The sequence below is a fragment of the Mirounga leonina genome, unplaced genomic scaffold (assembly GCF_011800145.1).
Source record: "Mirounga leonina isolate KUSES-001 unplaced genomic scaffold, KU_Mleo_1.0 Mir_152, whole genome shotgun sequence".
Taxonomy (NCBI): Eukaryota; Metazoa; Chordata; class Mammalia; order Carnivora; family Phocidae; genus Mirounga; species Mirounga leonina.
Genome location: NW_023270380.1, coordinates 12,700,039 through 12,723,675, shown reverse-complemented (window position 1 = coordinate 12,723,675; position 23,637 = coordinate 12,700,039). Strand labels below are relative to the sequence as shown.

The 23,637-nt window shown below is 37.6% G+C and overlaps 1 protein-coding gene across 2 annotated transcripts in view; it reads right to left on the bottom strand.

Annotated features, from left to right (window-relative positions):
- Positions 1-23,637, bottom strand: part of PRKG1 (protein kinase cGMP-dependent 1) — a 1,253,946-nt gene that overhangs the window by 1,056,242 nt on the left and 174,067 nt on the right. For both annotated transcript variants that reach the window (XM_035008601.1, XM_035008600.1), the window contains exon 2: positions 23,131-23,297. In XM_035008601.1, coding sequence (XP_034864492.1) covers positions 23,131-23,297 — 167 coding nt within the window. The remainder of the gene's footprint in view (positions 1-23,130; positions 23,298-23,637) is intronic.

The following is a 23,637-nucleotide window of genomic DNA, read 5'->3' as shown; positions in this document are numbered from 1 at the left end:
AGATGAGGACTTTAGCTGCTCACTGCTAACTGCTAAACTCCTGGCACGGTGCCTTGCTCAGAGCACTATATAATTAGTAGTCATTGAATACGGTGATTGAACCAGCCATCTCTTGGAGTTGAAATTTGAGTCTCTGAACATGATGGGAAAAGGCAGACAGAGAGAATGGAGTTTGAAACTGCCTTATTATATGATCCTAATATCTAGAGTGAGATATATACTCTCTACGCTTTACTTTTTCATCAGCAAAATGAGTGTAGCATCTCCTTCACAGAACTGTTGTCAGGATGTGATGAATTAATGTAACCAAAATAACCTAACCTTACTGAGCATTGATAATTTCTTTTTTTTCTTTTTTTTTTTTCAAGATTTTATTTATTTATTTGAGAGAGAGACTGAGATAGAGAGAGCATGAGAGGGGGGAGGGTCAGAGGGAGGAGCAGACTCCCTGCTGAGCAGGGAGCCCGATGTGAGACTCGATCCCGGGACTCCAGGATCATGACCTGAGCCGAAGGCAGTCGCTTAACCAACTGAGCCACCCAGGCGCCCCAGAGCATTGATAATTTCTATTCATTTACCCTCATTCCAGCTCCCTGGATGTTTAAAGGACACACCTCATTTCTCTTTCAGATGATAGCCTTTCAAATGAAATATCTGGTCCTTTATTTTTCCAGTTAATTAGCTTGTGTTTCTTAAATTGTCCTTATATTTATTGACTTATGAGTTCATTCAACAAATATTTATTGAGTACCTACCATTTGAATGATATAATTACTCATAAATCCTGGTCAGGATGGAGTATACAACTAAATAAGAAGTTTACATTACTCAAAATCAGGATCACTTAAAGGATTTATTAAGACACAGACTTCTGTTAAAAAAAAAAAAAAAGAAGACAGCAGGAGGGGAAGAATGAAGGGGGCAAATCGGAGGGGGAGATGAACCATGAAAGATGATGGACTCTGAAAAACAAACTGAGGGTTCTAGAGGGGAGGGGGGTGGGGGGATGGGTTAGCCTGGTGATGGGTATTAAAGAGGGCACATTCTGCATGGAGCACTGCGTGTTATATGCAAACAATGAATCATGGAACACTACATCAAGAACTAATGATGTAACGTATGGCGATTAACATAACATAAAAAAAAAAAGACACAGACTTCTGGGTGTGATTATCCCTAGACTTTTTGATTCGGGATGTCTAGGGTGGGCTGAGAATTTTCAATTCTAACAAGTTCCCTGGTGATTCTAATGTTGCTTGTTCGGGAAACACACTCTGAGAACCAATGAACCACACTATAGTGATATTTGCCCGAGACAGACAGGAAATCTAGGGAGGGAAAAATTACTTTAAAAAGGAAAAACTTGCCAGGCACTGATGAAGAAGGTGGCATTAGCTCTGGCCTTAAGCGATGAGATATGAATGAGGTTTCATGTTTGTTTATCTTTGGGGTGAAAATGATCATATTTGAATAAATATGACCGACACTTTGATAATCTTATCACTGAAAATGAATCAAAGAAAAAGTATAAATCTGTTTAATGGAAGTAAGTGGCAACTAGTACGTGAAAAGAACTCATGCTGTAGGTTGATCGGTAGAAACTAACATACACCAGTGTGAAGAAACAAAAAGGCATTCAGAATCTATAACTAATACATGCATGAGTTAAAACAGTTAAATGAGCCCACCTCGATTACGGCACCATACTGACTCTGTCTTAAGACAATGCATGCCGAGTCTAGTCAAGTGTCTTAGCTACTCCATTGCTGGTGTTTCTTGATTTCAGAAATCGCCTGTTCTACAAAACATATTTTATCTGCCACATCATTGGTAAGTTGATAAAGAACTAGCTGGTTACAGGTTAAACTCAGTGCAAATGCACAAGCCCTTTTACATTGTCTTTTCCCTGAGAGAAAAGAAACTACTCATGATGTATAAATAAAAAACACTGCACTTGTGTAACCCAGCATGCTAACTGCATAAAGCACCCAATGTGCTATTGACAAGTAGGGCAAACTGTTTCTGAACCAGCTGCAACTTCAAAGGCATGACAAAGAGAAATTTGAAAATTCAGGGCTGAAAGGAATTGCAGTTGAAAGGAAATCTAACCAATGTACTGCACTAATGGAAATATGCAGTCCATGAGTAATGAATAAAGGTACAAAGTGTCAAATTAAGGTACCAATCCTACAATTACGGATGTGATTGCTTAAGCAGTTCTCTTTACGAAGGGGCATACCCAGCGGTGGGCCAGAGCTGACTCCGATTAGCAACTCTGCATTCAGGCATGATGTTGGTAGTCTGAAATTGGCCACAAGGAGAGTATTCATGTTACAAACATTGGCAAAGACTACCAACAAGGTTTGTTTTTCTTTTCTTGTTTTTTTCCAGAACCGACTGTTAAACATTTACCATTTTCAATTTCAAGTTCCTGCTTCTTGAGACTAAGGTAATAAAACATTCGATTATATGCACATCTGTGTTTTTTAAAAAGATTTATTTATTTTAGAGGGGGAGGGAGAGAGAGAGAGAGAGAGAGTGTGTGTGTGGGAGGGGGGAGGAGGGAGTCCAGCAGACTCCCTGCTGAGCATGGAGTCTGACAAGGGGCTTGATCTCCTGACCATGAGATCACGACCTGAGCCAAAATCAGGAGTCGGATGCTCAACTGACTGAGCCACCCAGGCGCCCCCAATTATATGCACATCTTAAGCAGATGAGAAGAAAATTAAATATCTGAATTTCCTCTGCTAATTTCTTATGCTAAGAATAATTAGCGTACATTTAAAAAAAATGTTTACAATGCCCTTAAATGAATATTAAATGTTTCACATTCATGATCCTATCTGGCCCTCCATACAAGAACCTTTTGAGGAAGGTAATATTAATTCATAGTTTACAGGGAATTAAATATAGGTTCATTAATGTTAAATAATTTGTTCAAGACTTTTCTTGACTAGTATACCCTACTATATCCTAAGTCGAAAACATGGGATTCTTTACTCCTCAATCCTGAAAACAAGGACAACTGAACTGAAGTTGATAAGCATCTCTCCACTGCAAACAATGAAAAATAATTTAACTGAAAAAGAGTTTTAGGTTACATTTGTTGAAGCATAAGGGAAAACATTCTCAATAGTAACAGATTTTGTGAAATTCAATTCTCTCAAACATTTTAGGATGTACAGCTTCTTGACCTTACATAGTTGATCTAATCAGGCCTCAAGACAGATTTGATCTTTTTTTTTTTTTTAAAGATTTTACTTATGAGAGAGAGAGAGAGAGAGAGAGCAAGCGCACAAGTTGGGGGAGGGGCAGAGGGAGAAGCAGACTCCCCACTGAGTGGGGAGCCCCATGCAGGGCTCCATCCCAGAACCCTGAGATCATGACCTCGGTTGAAGGCAGATGCTTAACTGACTGAGCCCCTCAGGCACCCCAAGATTTTATCATTTTTTTAAAGATTTTTTTTTTTTTTTTTTGACAGAGAGAGAGACAGTAAGAGAGGGAACACAAGCAGGGGGAGTGCGAGAGGGAGAAACAGACTCTCTGCTGAGCAGGGAGCCCGATGCGGGGCTTGATTCCAGGACCCTGAGATCATGACCTCAGTTGAAGGCAGATGCTTAACCAACTGAACCCTCCAGGCACCCCAAGATTTGATCATTTGAGATTACTTTAAATTTAGCAATTCTTTGATATATCTGGGTGTTTTCATTATTTTTTAAAGTTTTATTTATTTAAATAATGTCTATCACCAACATGGGACTCAAACCCACGACCCTGAGATCAAGAGTCACATGCTCTTCCCATCTGAGCCAGCCAGGCGCCCCTAGCTCAGTGTTTTTAGAAAGGAATATATTTGGTATGATAAACTGAAGAAATACATTTGTCATCCATGGTAAAAGTTTATTAAACTCAGTTTCACTTAGTTACAGGCGAAGCATTATAAGATACGAAAGCCAAAATATTTTCACTCAATTTTTTTTCTAATTTTCTTTGCTTTCCTTAGGGCAAAGTTTAACTCAGCCAGTTCTCTCTTGAGCATAATGAGATATGCTTCCATACTGATGAAAGATTTATACATGGTTTTGTGAATCTCTCTATTACTACTATCAAAATATATTACTGGACTCTTAAATATGCTAAGTGATCCATAGCATGATCACAACATGGTATAATATCCTTCAAAATTTCATCTTCAGAAAGTTGAGAATTTATATATGTGTACATACACACACACACACACACACCCATGCTTAAGGATCTTAATCTGAAGTCTGCACAGTCCAAATGATATTCTGTTAGATCAAACAATTTTCAAAAGTTGTGGCTTATTAAGTTTCCATAGAGGATTCAGAAAGCTTAAAAGACCAAATATGGGAGATTTTAAAAATGAAAGTTTCATCTAGAAGGAAAACAGATAATTTTCAGAATTAACCAAATGCTTAATATCTGCTTAAAATTTTTCAGAAGCTACAAGAATAATGTATTATCAATTTTCATTATCCATAATATAATTCTAGATCTAAAGGGAATTTAATATAGCTTTGTGTATGTGTGAGAGAGAGAGAGAGAGATGTTTTTGTATGCATGTGGGTGTGTGTATAGATCACCTACAATAAACTGTGAGGTTTTGGTGTTGGGGAGTATATTTAGCATTCAAACAAGATTCAACTAATAATTATTTGTTAAATAAATGAAACACGTACTCTTTGCTGTCCCCAGGCTAGGCAGTGGGGAACACTCACAAAGTTTCTGCCAAAATGGAACTCAGAGTCTGGTAGACCCAAGGGGTTCTTCAATACCCATGCCTTCATATCCTCTTTAGAATTAAAATTCTACTAATAAATTAAGAAAATGTATTTGATACATAGACCTAGGCTTGAAGATGTGCAAATAAATACACAAAAATTCAATCATTCTCATTGGAGGTGTTTAGAAAATAGCACGTGGTGTCCTGCAAATAGAATGACCTGATGGGATATATATACATGTACAGATCTTGGACAAAAGATAGGGCCAATTTTATAAAGACGTGATAAAATGTAATGCAATGCAAATACCATGTTACAAAGAAATAAGAACTACTTCTCTTTCATGTTGATAACCCAGCCTGGAGCTTCCCAAGTGAGAACGTCCTGTGTGCTATCTCATGGTCATCTGATTAAAAAATACTCTCTTTCCAATTTGTTTTATTAGATCTTATTTTAGGATTAGATTCCTTATTCTAAAATGTATTTTTTAATGTTATATGGTTGATGATTCATTAAAACATCTTTAAACCCAAATACATCTTCACTAACTTTAAAGTTAAACAGCGCTAGGATGAAGAGGCAACATTTGCCTACAGTGGAACGTTAGGTGAGGTTTGGAGAATTAGCAGTTTGGAAGAGGTGATGCAGTTTCATTACACAGAAGTGACTCATCTTTCACCATGGAGTGTGATTTCTGGAATTGCTATTTGGAAGCAAGTGTGTGAGGTAAATACTCTTAAAAAAACATAAATACTCGCTTGTCATTCTTTGTTCATCCTGGATAATGAATAAATATAAGACACAGACTTAAAGATAATTGAAATGCTACAGTTTTTCTCTGTTAGCAATGAATACACATTAAAAATGTAGTCTGGGGGTGCCTGGTTGGCTCAGTCTGTGGAACGTGCGACTCTTGATCTCGTGGTTGTGAGTTCAAGCCCCAGGTACACGTAGAGATTACTTTTAAAAATGTAGTCTAAAATATAAAAAATGAGTTATGAAATTAATTCAAAAGTTTATAGGAGGAAACACAATATCAAGCATAAATTAATTTCCATCCTGTGTGATTAACTAGTATGAACTAGTATAATGTCCCCCAAGTGTCCCCAAAGTTTCATTCTCTCCATTTTAGTAAGAGAATCCCTCACCAATTCTTTACTGGACAGGTGGCTACCTTTGTAGAGATTACTTTTTCTAGCTTTTCTTGTATCTGAGTGCTGGGCAAAAGGATGAGAACGGGATGAAGCTCCTTGCTTTCTCAAGCCTCTTCTTCCCCTCCCACAGGATGGAACTCCAACATGGTGGTGACCTAACTTCAGGTCTGAGTGTGGTGATCACACCCAGGGGGTGGGGGGGGGTGGTTCTTGGAGCAACAGGATGGATGAAAGCTGGGTGCCTGATTAACCACATGGCGTACCATGGCTCCTCTCACCTCAACAATATTAGGGCAAAGAGAAATAAACATGTATCTTATTTGAGCTACCATGTTTTGAGGGCTTCTTGGTACCACAACTTAGCGAAGCCCTAATGCAATAAATCAGCAAACGATGATTGTCCACTAGGTGTTCCCCCACAGCCTTGCTCCTCAATTAATCTCTTCCATTTCTGGGAAAACCAACTCCATTATTCCAGTTGTTCAGGCCAAAAGTTTGGAATCCTCCAGTCCTGCTTTCATCTCACATACCACTTCCAGTCCAGTTCATTATTCAACAGTGCTGGCTGACCTTTCGACCCAGTTCTCAAATTGGACCATTTCTTACCACCTCCACTCTTACCATCTTAGTCCAAGTCAGCATTCCCTTGACTGCATTCTTCTTGACTGCTTCAGTAGTTTCCCAACTGATATCCCTCCTTCCAATTTCCATGGCTCCAAGGAAGCCATACATTAGAGCATGTTGCACTTGAGCTCAAATTCTCCTGGGTAGTCCCATCTTGATTAAAAAATAATAATAACAAAAGTCCTTAACATGGCCTACAAGGCCACTTGGAGCTCTGTTGTATCATTGATTTCTTTACCCAATTCCTCACCCACCCCCCCATAATCATTCACTCTACTCCAGCTACGCTAGCTTCCATGCTATCCCTTAAACATGTCAACCACAACCCCATCTCAGGTCTTTGGACATCTGTATTCCCTTTGGCTGAAATGGTCCTCCCCCATATATCAGCATGGCCTACTGTCACCTTATTCATTTCTCTGCTTCTGCTCAATGTTCAACTCATAGAGTCCTTCCTCGACTACTATATGCAATATAGCGATTCCTCCCCCATCCTGAATGTCACTCTCTATCCCCTTACCATGCTTTGGTTTTCGTAGCACTTATCACCAACCAATTATATATATACATACACACATATACATACACACTCTCACACACACACATATATACATTATAAATGTTTGTTTCATATCTTCCCGATTAGGGTACAAGCGCAATATTAACAGGCATTTTCTACTCTTTGGTCTCTGCTATCACCCAAACACTTAGAAAATTGGAACAATGTCTGGCACAGAGTATATGCAAAGTAAGTATTTTTTGAATGAATAAGTTGCATGAATGAATGAAACACAGTGTGACCCATGTGCTTATAGAGAGGGACACAAAGTTACACCAACTTCAGAGAACAGAATCCAGCCCAGTAGGGAAGAGTCAGAGAAGGCTTCTCAGCAGAGCCAACCCCTACAGTACCTCTAAAGAGCAGTAATGTCTTTTTTTTTTTAATGTGGGGTGTTTTTTTTTTAACTTTTATTGTTTTTTAGCTGAGTTACATCCCAGCCAGATTCAAATGGTGAATGGTTGAATGCCAAACCAGGTTCAAATGGTGAATGGCTGAATGCCACACCAAATCATAGTTGCATCTGATCAGGCCAAAGAAGAGCAGTAATGTCTTAGTGTGTGTATCCCAAGCAGAGAAAAACATCTATAGGGTCACAGAGACAAGAGAACATTCAAGGAAGTTGAGCCAAAGCCACAGAGTGGTGAGTGCAGAATCTAATAGGGAGGAAGGAGCAAAGTTAGAGAATTTCCCCAAGCTTCCTTAACTAGTTACATGGTAAGTAGTCAAGATTCAGGTTCATGTCTGCCAAATTCCAAAAGCCAGCTCTCTCTTTATTTCACTGCAGAGTTTTCTATCCTCAGGAGTTTGGAATTTACCATGGGAAAGCACTGGAAAACAGTAAGCAAGGAGATGACACAAACACATGTGTCTTTTAGAAAGATCTTGTTCATGGTAGCATAGAGGATGTACGGAAGTGTAAGAAGCCTAGGGACAGGAAGACCTATAGGAATTGTTGGAAAAATTCAGGCCAGAAGTTCTGAAGATCTGAAATAAAGCAGCAACAGACAGCAACACATGACGCTGCTGGGCTGATAAATGGAATAGGATTTGAGGATAAGCAGATACAGGGCCTGGAATCACTCCTGGGTTTCCAGCGTGGGCCAGGGTTGGGGAAGAAAGGAGGTGTCGTTCATGAAGCTGGGAATGCAGTAAGGTTCAAAGAGGATTATTCCAAACATTTCAAGCTGGTCACACAGCCACTTAATGGATGGATCTGGATTAAACTCCCACAATTAATGGCTCTTAGTCCAGTGGCCATTCCTCCACAAGACAACTATACTACATGGCTAAAGCTCGTAACATAAAGCACTCAGAAACAAAAGACAGAAACCTAGTTCGGCAGTCTAGTTATGTCAAAAAAGTCTATACTTTGTGAGAACATGAAATAGAATGTACTGTTGTAGAAAGTAATGAACTATTACTTGCATAAAAAAACACATTCTAAAATTAAGTTCTCATCACAACATAATGTCATATGTGTTCACAGTTGGAGTAAGCCTTTTATCTTCAAGTGTTACTTATCTCATAAGAGCTGCCTCTGGAAGAAGAAAAAAGAAACCTGACTTTCCAAGAAAAATCAATGAAAGCAGCAAGTTGGTTTTTTTTTTTTTTTAAACTTATCCCAAGAAAATGCTCAATAGCATGGTGTTAAAATATCAAAAACAAGCAAATGCACTAGCAAATGAAAAAGCACTTTCCAAAACACATCACCAGGGAAATATGTAGAGATGTCACACATTTACTTAGCAATAAAAATTTAAAACGAGGCACACAATCAGTAACTGACAATTTTCAGTTTACACATAACATTGAGTAGACTACACTGGGACCACATGTAAAATAACGTATTCTCTTACTTCATTTGAAAGCATTTATGGCATTAGATGAATTATTGCAATGAACCTTCTAAATATAAAATGCTACATCTTCTAGAATTCTTTTAAGTAAGGAATAAGCACAGTATAAAACCATTTTCTTCTCCAAAAATGCTGATTGGATTCAAAGGATATTTGATTCTTTTATTCTTTGGGAACTATAATTAAAGTCTAACTACAAAAAAAAAAAATTTCAGTATCTTACTACACTAATTCAGGATAATCACTGAGAAACCCAATTATATTCCCAAATCTTGAACATTAGAAAGTGTGCAAACAGAACCCATAAAATGCATCAAGGATACCTTTCAAACTGTGAAATGGAATGTAATTAACAGAATAATAAGCACTTCAATGCAACTGACTTGCCCTTTGTTGATCAGTATTGGCTATTTGCTCTATAGATTTAAGTGTCAGTCTTCACAGAAATTTTTGTTTCTAACTTACCAAGATTTTATTTAAAAGCCATTTGTTACAAACTTCCAGCTATAAAATAATTAAGTCCTGCAGATGAAATGTACAGCATGGCAGCTACAATTAATAACATTGGAATGCGTAATTGAAAGTTGCTAAGACAGTAAATCTTAAAAGTTCTCATCACAAGAAAAAAAATTTGTAATGTATGGCGATGGATGTGAATTAGACTTATTGTGGTGATCATTTCTCAGTATGTACAAATACTTGTGTTGTACACCTAAAACTAATATTATGTTATATGTCAGTTATACTACAATAAACAAAAAAATAAAAAAAAGACATTTGTTTTGTAACATGATCCTATGTATGTGCTATTTGGGGTTGTGGAGTCAATATCTGATGCTTTTTTTTTTTTAAAGATTTTATTAATTTATTTGACAGAGAGAGAGAGAGCACAAGCAGGGGGAGAGGCAGAGGGAGAGGGAGAAGCAGACTCCCCTCTGAGCATGGAGCCAACGCAGTTCTTGATCCCAGGACCCTGAGATCATGACCTGAGCAGAAGGCAGACGCTTAATGGACTGAGCCACCCAGGCGCCCCTCAATATCTGATATTTTAAACTTTAAACTAATCCAGCGTGTTTTCTGAAACAAGCATCCAGTTGGTCATATTTGTCTTCAGGTCATATTTCAGAATCACTTAACACTAACAAAAATTACTGAAAACTTCAAAAAGATTTTGCTTCTTTGGGTTAGATCTATTGATGTTTATTCCATTAGACTTTAAAACAGGAAATTCTTTAACACAGATATTCGCTTGAAAATAATAAACTTACTACATGTAAAAAAGACTTTTTATAAAATTAACTATATTTTAAAAACAAAAATTTTAATAACAAGCATGCCATTGCTTTATACTTTCTGGAAATCATATTGATATCTGGCTCAATAGAAGACAGCTTCATCCTCTGCTTCTGAACCCTTCCTGCAGCTACATCACACATCATGTCGCTTCTAGAAAACTACCACATGCTCGTGAGAGAATGCGATAGAGGACAAAGGACATGCTCATGTTATTATAAAGATAGGCTTGACCTCAAGGAGCCCCTACGTGTTTCCCCAGCCCAGACTTCAAGGACAGCTCCTTCAAAAATGTTAGTGTGATTACATTGGGAGGAATTTTCAGTTTACTACAAAGATTTCTCATTAGAGAATTTTAAAATATTTATGAATATTTCTGTGTATGAAATCTGTGAAAATACCAAAATTCGCTCATTTGATCCACGGCCATGTACAGCAGCTAGCTACTCTAACTACAAGAGAACTCTTTTCATCAGTCTCCCCTCTCTGCCTTGTTACGTTGATGGGACACGTCCCCCTCTACACTGAGGCCTCTTAATGGGGCTGTCAGACAGGTGTCACCCACGTGGCATCTCCAATAGCGTCTGAACTTGACATTGTCAGGACAGAACTCCCGATTTCGCTTCTTTGCTATGAACTCCACACACTTTTTCCCATCCCAGAAAATGGCACCACCGTTCACCCAACTGCTTAACTCAAAAACCAACAAGTCCTTCCCCATTTCTCTTTCTTTCACCCCCATATCACATCTACGAGCTGCCAAAAATGCATCAGCTGTCCCTTGTTTCCCATGCTGTCATCCCAGCCTAAGCCAGCGTTACATTTCGCTTGGGTCACTGCTGTATACGACCTCCCAACCGGAATCCCTGTGTACCCCACCACTCCACAGGACATGTTTTCCACCCTCGATTACTAGTGGAATCTATTTTTCTACTCATAAAACCTGAATCACATCATGTCCCATCTCAACCGAAACTCCAATGCTCTCTAAATCTCTTGGAGTAAAATTAAACCACCTCCTGTGTCCTATAAGTGACCTTGCCAATGCCAACTCATGTCATTGCCTTCTCTCTCTGGACCACGCCAATCTTTCCCCACCTTTGCACATTTCTACTTGCAGCTGTCCTCATCTGGGACCTCTATTCACAGTTTCATGTGTCTGGCTCCTTCTTGTCATTCGGGTCTCAGCTCCAATGATACCCTCGCAGGAGAGCCCTCCCTGACCCACCTGATCATTGCCAAACCTACCTCATGACCCTCTCTTACATCACCCTGTTTTATCAATTTACTCATAACCTTGATAACTATCCACAAGTATCGTGCTTATTTTCGTGAATGTTCTCTGTGCTCTTCCCCTACGACCGTCACCAGGCTGTAAAGTCTGGAAGATATAGGACTGTGTATGTCTTGTTCACTATTCTACCCTCAGTGTCCACTGAGACACAATCAGACCCGAGAAAGCATTTGTAGGAACTGAACAGCCAGGATGAATAAATAATGACTCGATAAGCAAACCATAATAAAGAAACTGTACTGCCAAAAGAACTTCATGAAATACTTTCTTTGCTGTTCTCAATTGTCAAGGGATTTACAAAGAATTTCATGTATTCATGGATGACACTCAGTCAAATCCACACACTGCTTTATCTCTAACACCTTTTCTACTTTTGTAGAAACACGCCATATGGAGGGGGAGGAAAGCATGGTAGTTGAGCAAGACCTGCTATGTATATATGCAACCTAATTCTCAACACAAAAATCTGCTGAAACATTTTTCCTATTTCGTGTGGCTTTGACCTCTAGAACTGATGTAAGAAATAAAAACTTAAATGCATAGGATTAAATGAAATGTCAAGACTTTCCATAGAAGTTATCTTAATTTTCTTTTAAGAAAATGGCATGAAATTTGTTCTAAAAGCACATAAACTAAGTATTTTTCCTTTGCAGACTAATTTTTCATTTACTCGAGAGCCTTATCATCAATACTTATGATTATTATTGTTAATCTTCTATTTTTCTTTTTTTTAAGATTTTATTTATTTATTTGACAGAGAGGGACACAGCGAGAGAGGGAACACAAACAAGGGGAGTGGGAGAGGAAGAAGCAGGCTTCCCACTGAGCAGGGAGCCCAATATGGGGCTCGATCCCAGGATCCTGAGATCATGACCTGAGCTGAAGGCAGACACTTAACCAACTGAGCCACCCAGGCACCCCATAATCCTCTATTTTTCTTATAGATTTGAATTTAGCCATTAATAGCATCCTCTATACTATATTAACCACCCCATCATCTCCTAAGACATAATGTGGACTCTGGGAAGAAATAATTTCATGTAAATTCATATACACACACACAGGCACAAAGTATAAATATCTGTGCATGAATATTTCCAACAGGCTAAGTCAATAAAAATGTCTGCACTGGAAATAGTGGAGCAAATTATTACAAATCTTTAAAAAATGACTTTAATTTAAGGGCATGTACTATCAAGTGGAACATTGGGGACAGCATAAACTATATTAAGAATATTGCTGAAGGTATTAAATATTCTAAAACAGTATGAAATACAACATAACAAAAGAGTAATATAAAATGATGCTCTGTAAACACAAGTCAAATATAAAATGTAACATTGAATTATATCTTTCTAACCATATAAATGAAAAAAAAGTTTGACGATTCAGTGAATGGCTTTCAGTAAAAGTTATCACAATAGGCTATTAATTAAATTCTAATGGAAATGAATGCTCACTCCCTTCTTTCTGCCAGTGGGAAATGAGTGATATTTTTAAAAAGCTTGATCAGTTTTTGAAGGAAAATTTTAAACACATTGGCGTTAATTATAATTGTATGAAAAGTTTTAGCTTTACTCTGTAAATACACCATTGCATATTAGTGAAGTGGAAAACCATCTCTCCTAATACTTGGGCCCCTTCACCAGATGATTCTTCCAATATAGTTTTGCTATTGATCAAAGAACAGAGTAACTTAACTGGCTTTGATAATGAAAAGTATCAAAGTAACTTAAGTGCTCTTGTTAAGTCACACAAGATAGCACACAACAAATAGAAAGTAAATATTCTGTCTTGTTTTAAAAGCACGTCCTTCCATATATTCTTATGAATAATTATCAAGTAGTTTCATTGTACCCAAAAAACAATCAGCATTAGTAAAGTTGGGCAAACAAGGCAAAAAAAAATGGTATTAAGTAAATCATTAATATAGTCAATAATAATTTCTTGAAATTTTAAATATGCATAAAGCATGAATTTTCAGGAATTAATTTTAATACCATCTTAAATCATCAATCATAATTTCATACTCTGTGCACTACTATGAAGCTTTAGCACAAAAATATTTTCATTTTCATCAGAAAGGAGTTTACAGAAGGGCCTAAATATAAAGATCAGACTCAGACTTCAACCTTCCAAAATGACAGGAGTTAAATTCAGATAAAGGATGGGCTATTACAGGGCTGCGTTTCTCAAATGCGGAGTCATGGGAGAATTCCAATAAGGACTTGTGAGACCAATTCCAATGTCCTTGGTCCCTGGGTGGGGTGGGCTGTTGCCATGGCAGCCACATCTCACAGCATCTCCTGCTGGGAAGCAGCTCCTATCTGCCTAGCTCTTTGAGAGCCTGCCAAACTACTGCTTACCGTTCAGGGATTTTTCATTAGAGGAATGGATATTAAAAGCATTACTCTATCCAGCCCCGCCACCCCAAAATTATTCGAGATCTTGTTAAAAGTCTCCGAAGAAATACATCTATGTGATTTTACATTGAGCCCACAACAATTTCAGAAGCCCGTCGAACGTTTAGCATGCAAACTGGCCACCAGTCCCAGGTACTGAGGCCCAAAGTAAGCTTTACCTCATTAGTAGGAAATCAATGTGTTATCACACTATTGCCAAAATGGTACTAATCCATAGTTTCTTTTCATTTTTTTTTCAGCTACACTGTATTCATTTTTAACGTTCATGGGAAATGCATTTTTAAACTTTCAAATTTGGCATTCTCTCAAAATCGCAGAATGGAGAAATGGATATTTTAGCAAAATGAAGCAGCATAGAAATAAAACCTATAACTGTTATGAAGTAATAGTAAGAAAAATATACTTGTACCTTTTTAACATAACCTCTGATTTCCTTTACCAGTTCCAGAGAGACTTTTTGAAAAAAAATGATGGCTCTCCAACTTTTTCTGTCCCAAAAAGAAAAAAGGGGAAAAAAAAAAAAAAGAACCAAGGACAGTAATTTTCAAGGATTTTAGCTTTTGGGAGTCTTCGAAAGTAAGAAAAGCCACACTATTGCCCTCCTCAATGTAAAAAATTCAATTCTACCACTAATAATTTGGAAAAAAACTGGAGAGAGCTACAATGATAGAACCACAATGTGATTATGCTATTTTTTAAAAAATCAAACAAAGACATATGTAAACAGCCTAATGAGTAGTAAGAACATTATCCTTCAAAATATGTCAATTTTTCAAAAAGTGGTATCCTTAAAACATCTTGTTAATTTTTCTTGACTTGTACAACAAATGCCATTACTTTATGATGGTAGGTACACACACACATCTTTATCTGTATTAGCAACAAAGGAAAAAGGTATTGCTCAGCTTAATCTTCTATCCCTATTCATCAAATCCATCACTAAATGATTTTTTATTATTTCCAAATATAAAACGCACCCTCACAGAAAAAAGACACTGTTATCACCAAGCAAATTCAAAAGCATGTGTACTATCCTCTAAGGACAATTTATAAAGAATTCTTAAAATACACTGGGGAAAAATATGAACATAAAAATGAAAATGCATTGCCTTTCCAGTTTCCTGCGTTGAAAAGGACAACTCTCATTTAGATCACAAATGCAGATATACTCCTTGATAGATAATTCCTCATACACCTAACTCAAGCACCTGCCTTCACTGACACACGCATTCACAACATAAACATGGGCACGGAAAACACCACCCTCTAGAATTTCTTACAAAGATACAAAAAGCACAAACCAAGAAGAAGACTGATGTTATTTCACTACACTAAAATTAGTAACTCCTGTTCATCAGATGATACCACAAATGAGTAAAAAGTAAAAGGACAGATTGAGAAAGACATTTGCAATACATGTAAATGACAGGGATTAAAATCTGAAATATGTAAAGTCAACCAATCAACAGAAAAAATGGGCAGAAGACTACAACAGATACTTCACAAAAACACAGAGGGCCCATGAACATAGGAAAAGCTGCTCAGCCTTATTAGTATTCTAGAGCAAAATAACTGGAAATAGTCTAAATATAATCATCAGCAGAAAGGATAAATTGGGTTATACAGCACCATATAAAATTGAGCCAAAAAATTAAGTAATAGAAAAATATGTGCAGTATTATTAGATTTATATATTATAGTACAAAAACATTTAACATCGCATGCTCAGGTGAGTTTTTGAGAGGAAGACTTTGGAGGGCTGGGTTCTCATAAACTAGCTTGTAGGATACTCCTTCACAGACTCACAGATTGAGAATGTCAGAGTTTAGGGAAGGGACAGGAGATGCGTTATGAGTCAGCCACAGGGAATCCCTTCTTCACCCCCACAAACTCTCTCCAAGCAGATGCTCTGTAGTCATTGCTGGAATGCCTCCTGAGATGGGGTTCTTGCCACCACATCAGGCTGCTCACTTCCCTCCTGGAGCATATCATTCAGCAGCAGGTTGATGCCAAAGTCTTCCCTCTAACTTGCATTTCTACTTTGGTCATGCAGATTAATAGAGAATAATTCCCATTTCAAGTGACAGCATTTTCAGTATCTAAAAAAGTACCCTTTCTTCCTAAACTTTCCATCTACTCATGAAACAATGTCATTTAAATATATATGTAATTATACTTCCCGGACTTGGTCAAGTCTATCAAAGGCTCTTTTGAAGCTTGGCACCCCAAAATAAACATGATAACCCACACCATCTAAATATCTCAGACCCTTGTCTTCACCATTGACTCCATAACAGAAATACAGTTTAATAGTTGCATTTCATACCTCCAGATCCACTTGGCTTATGATCACTTCTTATAAACATATGTCTGTTTTGGTTTTCTGTAAGCAGTACATAGGTTTCCTCTTTCACATTAATATTATAAGCTTGGTCCAATGAAAGAACTGCAAAGTAACCTCAAGAGCATTGGTATTTCAACTGTTCTAAAGATAGCTTTCAGATTAACATGAAAAACTCACAAGGCCAAAAGGCAACAGCTGATTTTGGAGAATGAAATGGTCTGTTCCTCATGTTAAAATTGCTGGGAGAGCTCATTCAGATGAAAATGCATTCAATTTCCTCATACTCTCAGGTAGTGTTTTGAATGCCAAATGACATGGCCAGGCTCATCATTAATGTTCAATTTTATATAAAATCCCTCTTTGAATGTCAGCTTTTGTACATCATTTAATTATATAAAGACAGTAAAAATGTTTCAGGGGGAGAAAGGAACAGAGCTTGAAGGATCACGTTGTGTAAGCTTACTTTGGAATGGTGGCTGGCATGGTGATTCACACCCACACTGAAGAATCAACAGTGTTGGACATCAGCCTAAAGGGCAGACTTGGTATCAACCCACTGAGTGGGGAAGGAAGCAGACAACCCAGTGACTTTGTCTACAGAAGGAAAAAGTGCCATCTCAGGGCAGTAACAACAGAAATGCGAGGCTTGTCCCTGAGTGTTGATGGGAATGGTCAAATATCACTTAGCATCTGTGTACAAAGGCCATATTAAAAGAGCGTGTGTGAGGGGCGCCTGGGTGGCTCAGTTGGTTGGGCGACTGCCTTCGGCTCAGGTCATGATCCTGGAGTCCCGGGATCGAGTCCCGCATCGGGGTCCCTGCTCGGCAGGGAGTCTGCTTCTCCCTCTGACCCTCCTGACCCTCCCCCCTCTCATGCTCTCTCTCTCTCAGTCTCTCTCTCTCAAATAAATAAATAAAATCTTTAAAGAGAAAAAAAAAAGCGTGTGTGAAACCATGAGAGACGATGGACTCTGAAAAACAAACTAAGGGTTCTAGAGGGGAGGGGGGTGGGAGGTTGGGTTAGCCTGGTGATGGGTATTGAGGAGGGCACGTTCTGCATGGAGCACTGGGTGTTATGCACAAACAATGAATCATGGAACACTACATCTAAAACTAATGATGTAATGTATGGGGATTAACATTAACAATTAAAAAATTTAAAAAAATAAACAAACTGTGGTACATCCAGAAAAAAAAAAAAAAGAGCATGTGTGATGAGCTTCTTAAAAGGGGGCTGTGAGAAAAACAAAATCAGTGCCATTCATTACAGACAGAAAAAACAGATCCTTTCAGATACACAGCAGAGTTGAGTCCTGTCAGGACAGAGAGGCGGGCCAAGATTAAGCCAAATCTAAAGCTGCACATTGGATTAGGAAGAAGTTACGGGTAAGAGGAGAGGAATGAATGGTCAAAGATCTATGGAGAGGTCAACAAGCAGTTCAGTGTTCAAAGGATGCAGAGAGACCTAAGAGGAATTTATGGGAACATCTGGGTTATTCTCGCTTTGCCCTATTGCCATTCAAGTTCTATATTTTCCTTAAAAATAAACCATTTCTTTTTATTCTATGGTTTCACGCTGTACATCTTTAATGGGCTCCTAAAACTGGGATAATAATACATAACAAATATATACCACCAGGTCCTCTAATGTGCACTTCGAAAGTTAATGTTGCCCCATCATAATGTATGGGAACTCGGGGGCAGATGGTGCAGTTCGCACCTCAACGAACTGGTAGGATGATCTTGGCCAAGTTATTCACCTTGTCCTTGCATCAGGTTCTCCAGCTACTAACATGCAGATAATAGAATACCTACTCCTTAAGGTGGCTATGAAGATTAAAATTTAATACCCATAAAAGGATTAAACAGTCCCTGGCATTTATAAGTACTTAATAAAAGCTATTATCATTAACAAGCAACTCATAAAAAAATTGATGATTTCATTAAAAAGTTTAAGTTAAAATAGCCAATGTTCACAGAACACTCGATAGACGACTTGTGATTTCTTTTTTTTTAGGATATAAAATGTAAGCTATCTGCTTCCACAATGAAACATCACAGGAAATGTGCAAATCAACCACTTTGACGGATACAAATTTGACATTTTTCAATACGAAAATATTTGATTAGATTCACAGAGATGTTTTACTCACATCACCATTGAAACGTACTAAATCAGAACATGTTTTATTTTGAAACACAATAGACTAAAATGTATCTCTATGATAACAAAAGGGAGGGCAAGAGTATAAGGATAGTAACAAATTTTACATCATAATCCAGGCCAATGTCTGTTTAGGAAAATAACCTGTATTCAAGTATTTTGTAAGAGTCATTGATATATTTGAAAACATAATTAAAATGTAAATGGAACCTTAGCAACTTAACCTACTTACAGTACTGCCTTAAAAAAACTAATACCAAAGGATTCTGACTCAAACTTAACATTGAAACTTCTCCTAGCCAGCAACTTTAAGTATCTGAAAGTCACACAACTCATTTTGCTTGAAAATATATGATAATATATTTATGCTACCCCCAGATGATTTTCCCCCAGTCATCCTAATTAGTGAAGTCCTTACCGTATGACTCTCCTCTTTTGCTAAAACGATGAGAAATTCTGGCATTTAGGTGTGCAATCCTACTTGGGACACTGCCCAGCTAAAATGAAAACCACTTAAGGCACATGTTAAACAGCATTATACGAAGAAACTTCATTTAGATAAAGAGAGACAGAGAAAATTGGACTGATTTTCCACGTAAACTCCCTGGGTGTTTTTCTGAATGTCAGGATAAAAGCAAGTTTGTGAATGATCCTCCATAGCCTACTCATCCATTGTTGCTATGGAATGCTCTTTATAAATATTAATGTTTGCATGACTGGGTGATGGACATTGGGGAGGGTGTGTGCTCTGGTAAGCGCTGTGAATTGTGCAAGACTGTTGAATCTCAGATCTGTACCTCTGAAACAAATAATGCAATATATGTTAAGAAAAAAAAAAAGAAGAAGAAGAAGGTAGCGGGAGGGGAAGAATGAAGCGGGGGAAATCGGAGGGGTAGACGAACCATGAGAGACGATAGACTCTGAAAAACAAACTGAGGGTTCTAGAGGGGAGGGGGGGGAGGATGGGCTAGCCTGGTGGTGGGTATTGAGGAGGGCACATTCTGCATGGAGCACTGGGTGTTGTGCACAAACAATGAATCATGGAACACTTCATCTAAAACTAATGATGTAATGTATGGGGATTAACATTAGAATAAAATTAAAAAAATATATATTAATGTTTGCAGATGAAAAAGAATCCATCTCTATCAAGAACATGCTATCTAAATTTTGAGAAGATTAAATATGTTGATAAAAAGCTAAACAATGAAACATTTCTTTAATTAAAACATAAAAACTTAAATGATGGGGTTTTTTTTAATTTGAAATTATTTTGACACAAGGATATTAGCACAAGATCAGCCCAAGTTACACTGAACTGGTTAGAATTACAGCTTGGAGACAGATAGGCATCATTTATAAGATTATAGTCATTTTAGTGAGTTTAACTGAAGGCAATCAACAGCATCACTGCAAAATCTGTGACTCTGAATATTGATACACTATTTAAAACCCTGTTTCAAAAAAGATAATTAAGATGACTTGCTGTTTAGTCAATCCAGCAGGAAAAGGAAGATAAATAAAATTTTTCAAAATTAGCTTGAAGCAATAGAGGAAAATTTAGTAATATTTACCTTTACCTCGGGAAGCCCGTCATGGGTATTTCTTCCTTATTTTGTTATAAATATGTTTGTGTGTATGTATGCGCACCAAATTCTTGGTTTTCTTCTCTCATACCCCCTTAACATGTAACATAAAATATATCGACTTTACATCACAGTATTTAAGTATTAGCTTTATAACACAGAGTTTAAATTATGGGATATTACGGAGAAGAGTAAATATTGCCCAAGAACTCTGTACCCTTTTTTGGGGAAATTGTTAGTGGATTTTCAGTTGTACTCAGAATCATCATGTCATAGTAGGCAGAGCTGCATCCTTGCTGCTGTCTTTATTTGGAGATTAAGCATGGTTTAAGGAGATGCACACAGGTGCTGAGTTGACAAGAGGAGGACCTGGGATGGTTAATTTTATGTGTCAACTTGCTAGGCCACGATATCCAGATATTATTGGTTGAACACTATCCTACATGCTTCTGTGAATGTATTCTTTAGATGAAATTAACATATAAATCAGTACACTCTGAGCAGCAGATTACTTTCATAATACTGGTGGGCCTCATCCAATCAGTTGAAGGCTTAATAGAAAAAAGTCAGACCTCTCCAGAAGAAGAAGGAATTCTGCCAGCAGTCAACTTTCAGATTTGAACCATAGCATCATCAACTCTTCCCTAGATGTCTAGCCTGTTGCCTTTACCATGCAGCTTTTGGATTTGCCTGTGTCCACAATCACATGAGCCAATTCCTTAAAATAAATATCTATCCATCGATACCTATCTATCTATCTATCTATCAGCTCTGTTTCTCTGGAGAACCCTGACTAACACATAGCCCCATAGGTAAGGGCTGGAACTCTATATCCAGATAACTTGGGTTCAGTCCTAATTCTACTATAAATTAGTTGGGAGACACAGGCAAGTTACTTAACCTTATTGGGCCTCTGTCTCCTCATCTATAAAGAAGAATAATAAACATTATCCCTTACCTCATAGGATTGTTTTGAACATTAAATAAATTTTATACATGGAAAGTGTTTATACAAAGCATGCTCAATATGTTGGACCTTGTTGTAAGCACTTAGTAAATATACACTATGATTTCTAAGCTTCTTCTAACATAGCTAGTAAACTAGCAGTTAGTCTTAGAAACCAGAATAGTATGGATAAAGAGATTTTCTTTATAAAAAGTTTGCAAGGTTGTGTGGAAATCTATTTTCGTAAGAGATATTCAAGATAAAGGAAAACAACATATAGGTCCTGGATCTTGAATATCCAGTTCTTGAATGGATTTTCAATAATTAGCATCTGCAAATGGGGAAGTGAGGTGTATCTTCCTTTATGCAACAGGGATGTTCTTACAAACATGACTGACAATAAATTATCTAAAAAATCAACCATGAAACCACTGATAAACTATAATCTAAGAAATGCTTTAAACTTGTTTTTTTAATTGTCAGCACTTCTTAACATCTCTCTCTGTATTTATAGTTTATACTTGGCCTCTGTATATTTCTTGCATTTTTCTCATCTTTTCTGCTTACTACCCACATATACTCTTGCCCTATAATTTCATCTCCTTCCCCTGCAATTGTCTGCCAAGTGAATACTGTTCGTGTTTTTGTTTATAATGTCTCGCTTTTATTCGGAAAAAAGCCTAGCTGAACATTTATTTCCTTTTGGCCTGGGGAAAAACTTCATAATATTGATCCAAAAGCTGAAAACTTATGGAGAAAAAAAAAAAGATCAAAATTATGACTTAAAAGTTGAATGCCTAATATATGTCAAAAAAGATGACAAAGAAAAATTTAAAGGTGAATAACATAGGCAGGCAGCACATTTCTTATATGCTGTCACGTATGTGATAGAAAGAGTAATGCATACTGTTATTTTATAATGTTTTACACTTTACAATAACATTTATTCCAAGAATTTCATATTAACTTCAGAACAATCTTATAAAGACGGTAGAAAGCAGGATTTTTCAACATCAACACTAAGGACAGTTTGGGCAGATAATTCTTTGCTGTGGGCAACAGCCCAGCACAGCAGCATTCCTGGTTTTTAACCATGAGATGCCTGTAGCCACCCCCCATCTATCCCCACTCCCACTGTGACAACCAAAAATGTCTCCAGGTATTGCCAAATGTCCCACAGAGGCACAGATCATCACCAGTTGAGATCTACTGCCAGAAAGGAGTGACAATTGGTAGGACCTTTTGTTTACAAATTAGGTAAAATTCAAAGAAGTTAAGTCACTTGCCCAAATACACCCCTTCTCTTAATGACCTATCAACTTGACAATTCTAGGACACTGCCATGAATGCTTGGGGTAAGACACTAACCACCACCTAGAAACTGATTGTGATGTTTGCGTGGCAACTCTCTGATCTTCTAGGCACTTCGGAACTCACTTTTTCCTCAGCTGATCCAGCCATTACTTCAGGCTTGTGTTTTCTCCCAGAAGGAAAACACGGCATTATAAATTCCAAGTTAGAAATAGACAATATGAAAATTTATCTAGGCATAAAATATATTTGTATGGTGCCTGCCTATAAGCACTTTCTATCTTAATTGGGGCAAGATTTATGAAACAATCCATCACTCTTACTAATTAGGTAGCTCATAGGCCATCCGACCAGTCTGATTTCCTCTTTCACACACATATAAAGCATTGAAAACATTCTTTTTATAGAAGCATGATAGCAAGAAACCTAGCCATACACTGAAAATTAAAGGCAGAGTTGACATTCTGATCATCTGGCCAAAAATACTTTCCAGCTCCTCTGGAAGCTCCGTGAACTTGCTCAACAACCCAATGGTGTGCAGACTTACACAGTGTAATAAACAGTATCTCTTTCTTTCACCCTATCAGCCTTTCTCCATGTCTAAAACAATACTAGATTCTCAGCTTAATATTCTAAACACAAACCCTTCGTACAACTAGTCAACCACTGTATCTGAGTCGTGTTCCACCTCTTTCCAAACTGCCTCTCAACAACAAAAGTAGAGAAAAATGGAACTGTCCCATGTTATACATTACCATCCGTGTGCAGGCTGATAAGATGAAAACGGAATATTTGAATGCCAGAGGATTAGAGTTACAAACCATACCTTCCATGACATACACCAGGGATCCCACATCTCCTTCTTTGATGATGCAACTGTCTTTGCCGTACTCCACTGGGTACATACAATCCACAATCTCCTGGATCTGCGACAGCTCCAGGTTCTTCATAAAGTCATTGTCAAGGATAGCTTCCTTTATGAGATCCTTGGACCTAGGGAAAGAGAGGGAAGATTTATTGGCACAGCAGGCAAGCGTTTTCATAGTCTGAGAAGTTTAGCAGCACCGTACGGTGTTCTGGCACACTACAGTGCATTTTCTTGTTAGGCATCCAATCATTTTCTGAAAGACCTGAGAACAAAGTAATTCCGCGGCCATCGGAAAGGCACTGAGAAATTCTCCTTTTAAACAAAGTATCACTGAATGCACGTGTGACCAACCAAAAACAAGTAAAAGCATATCATACCATTTTGTTTGAGAATGTGTTTTAATCACAAAGACTGTGAGAAAACCAATGGGCAAGCACTTTAAATTGATGTTTGCAATTTAGTTTA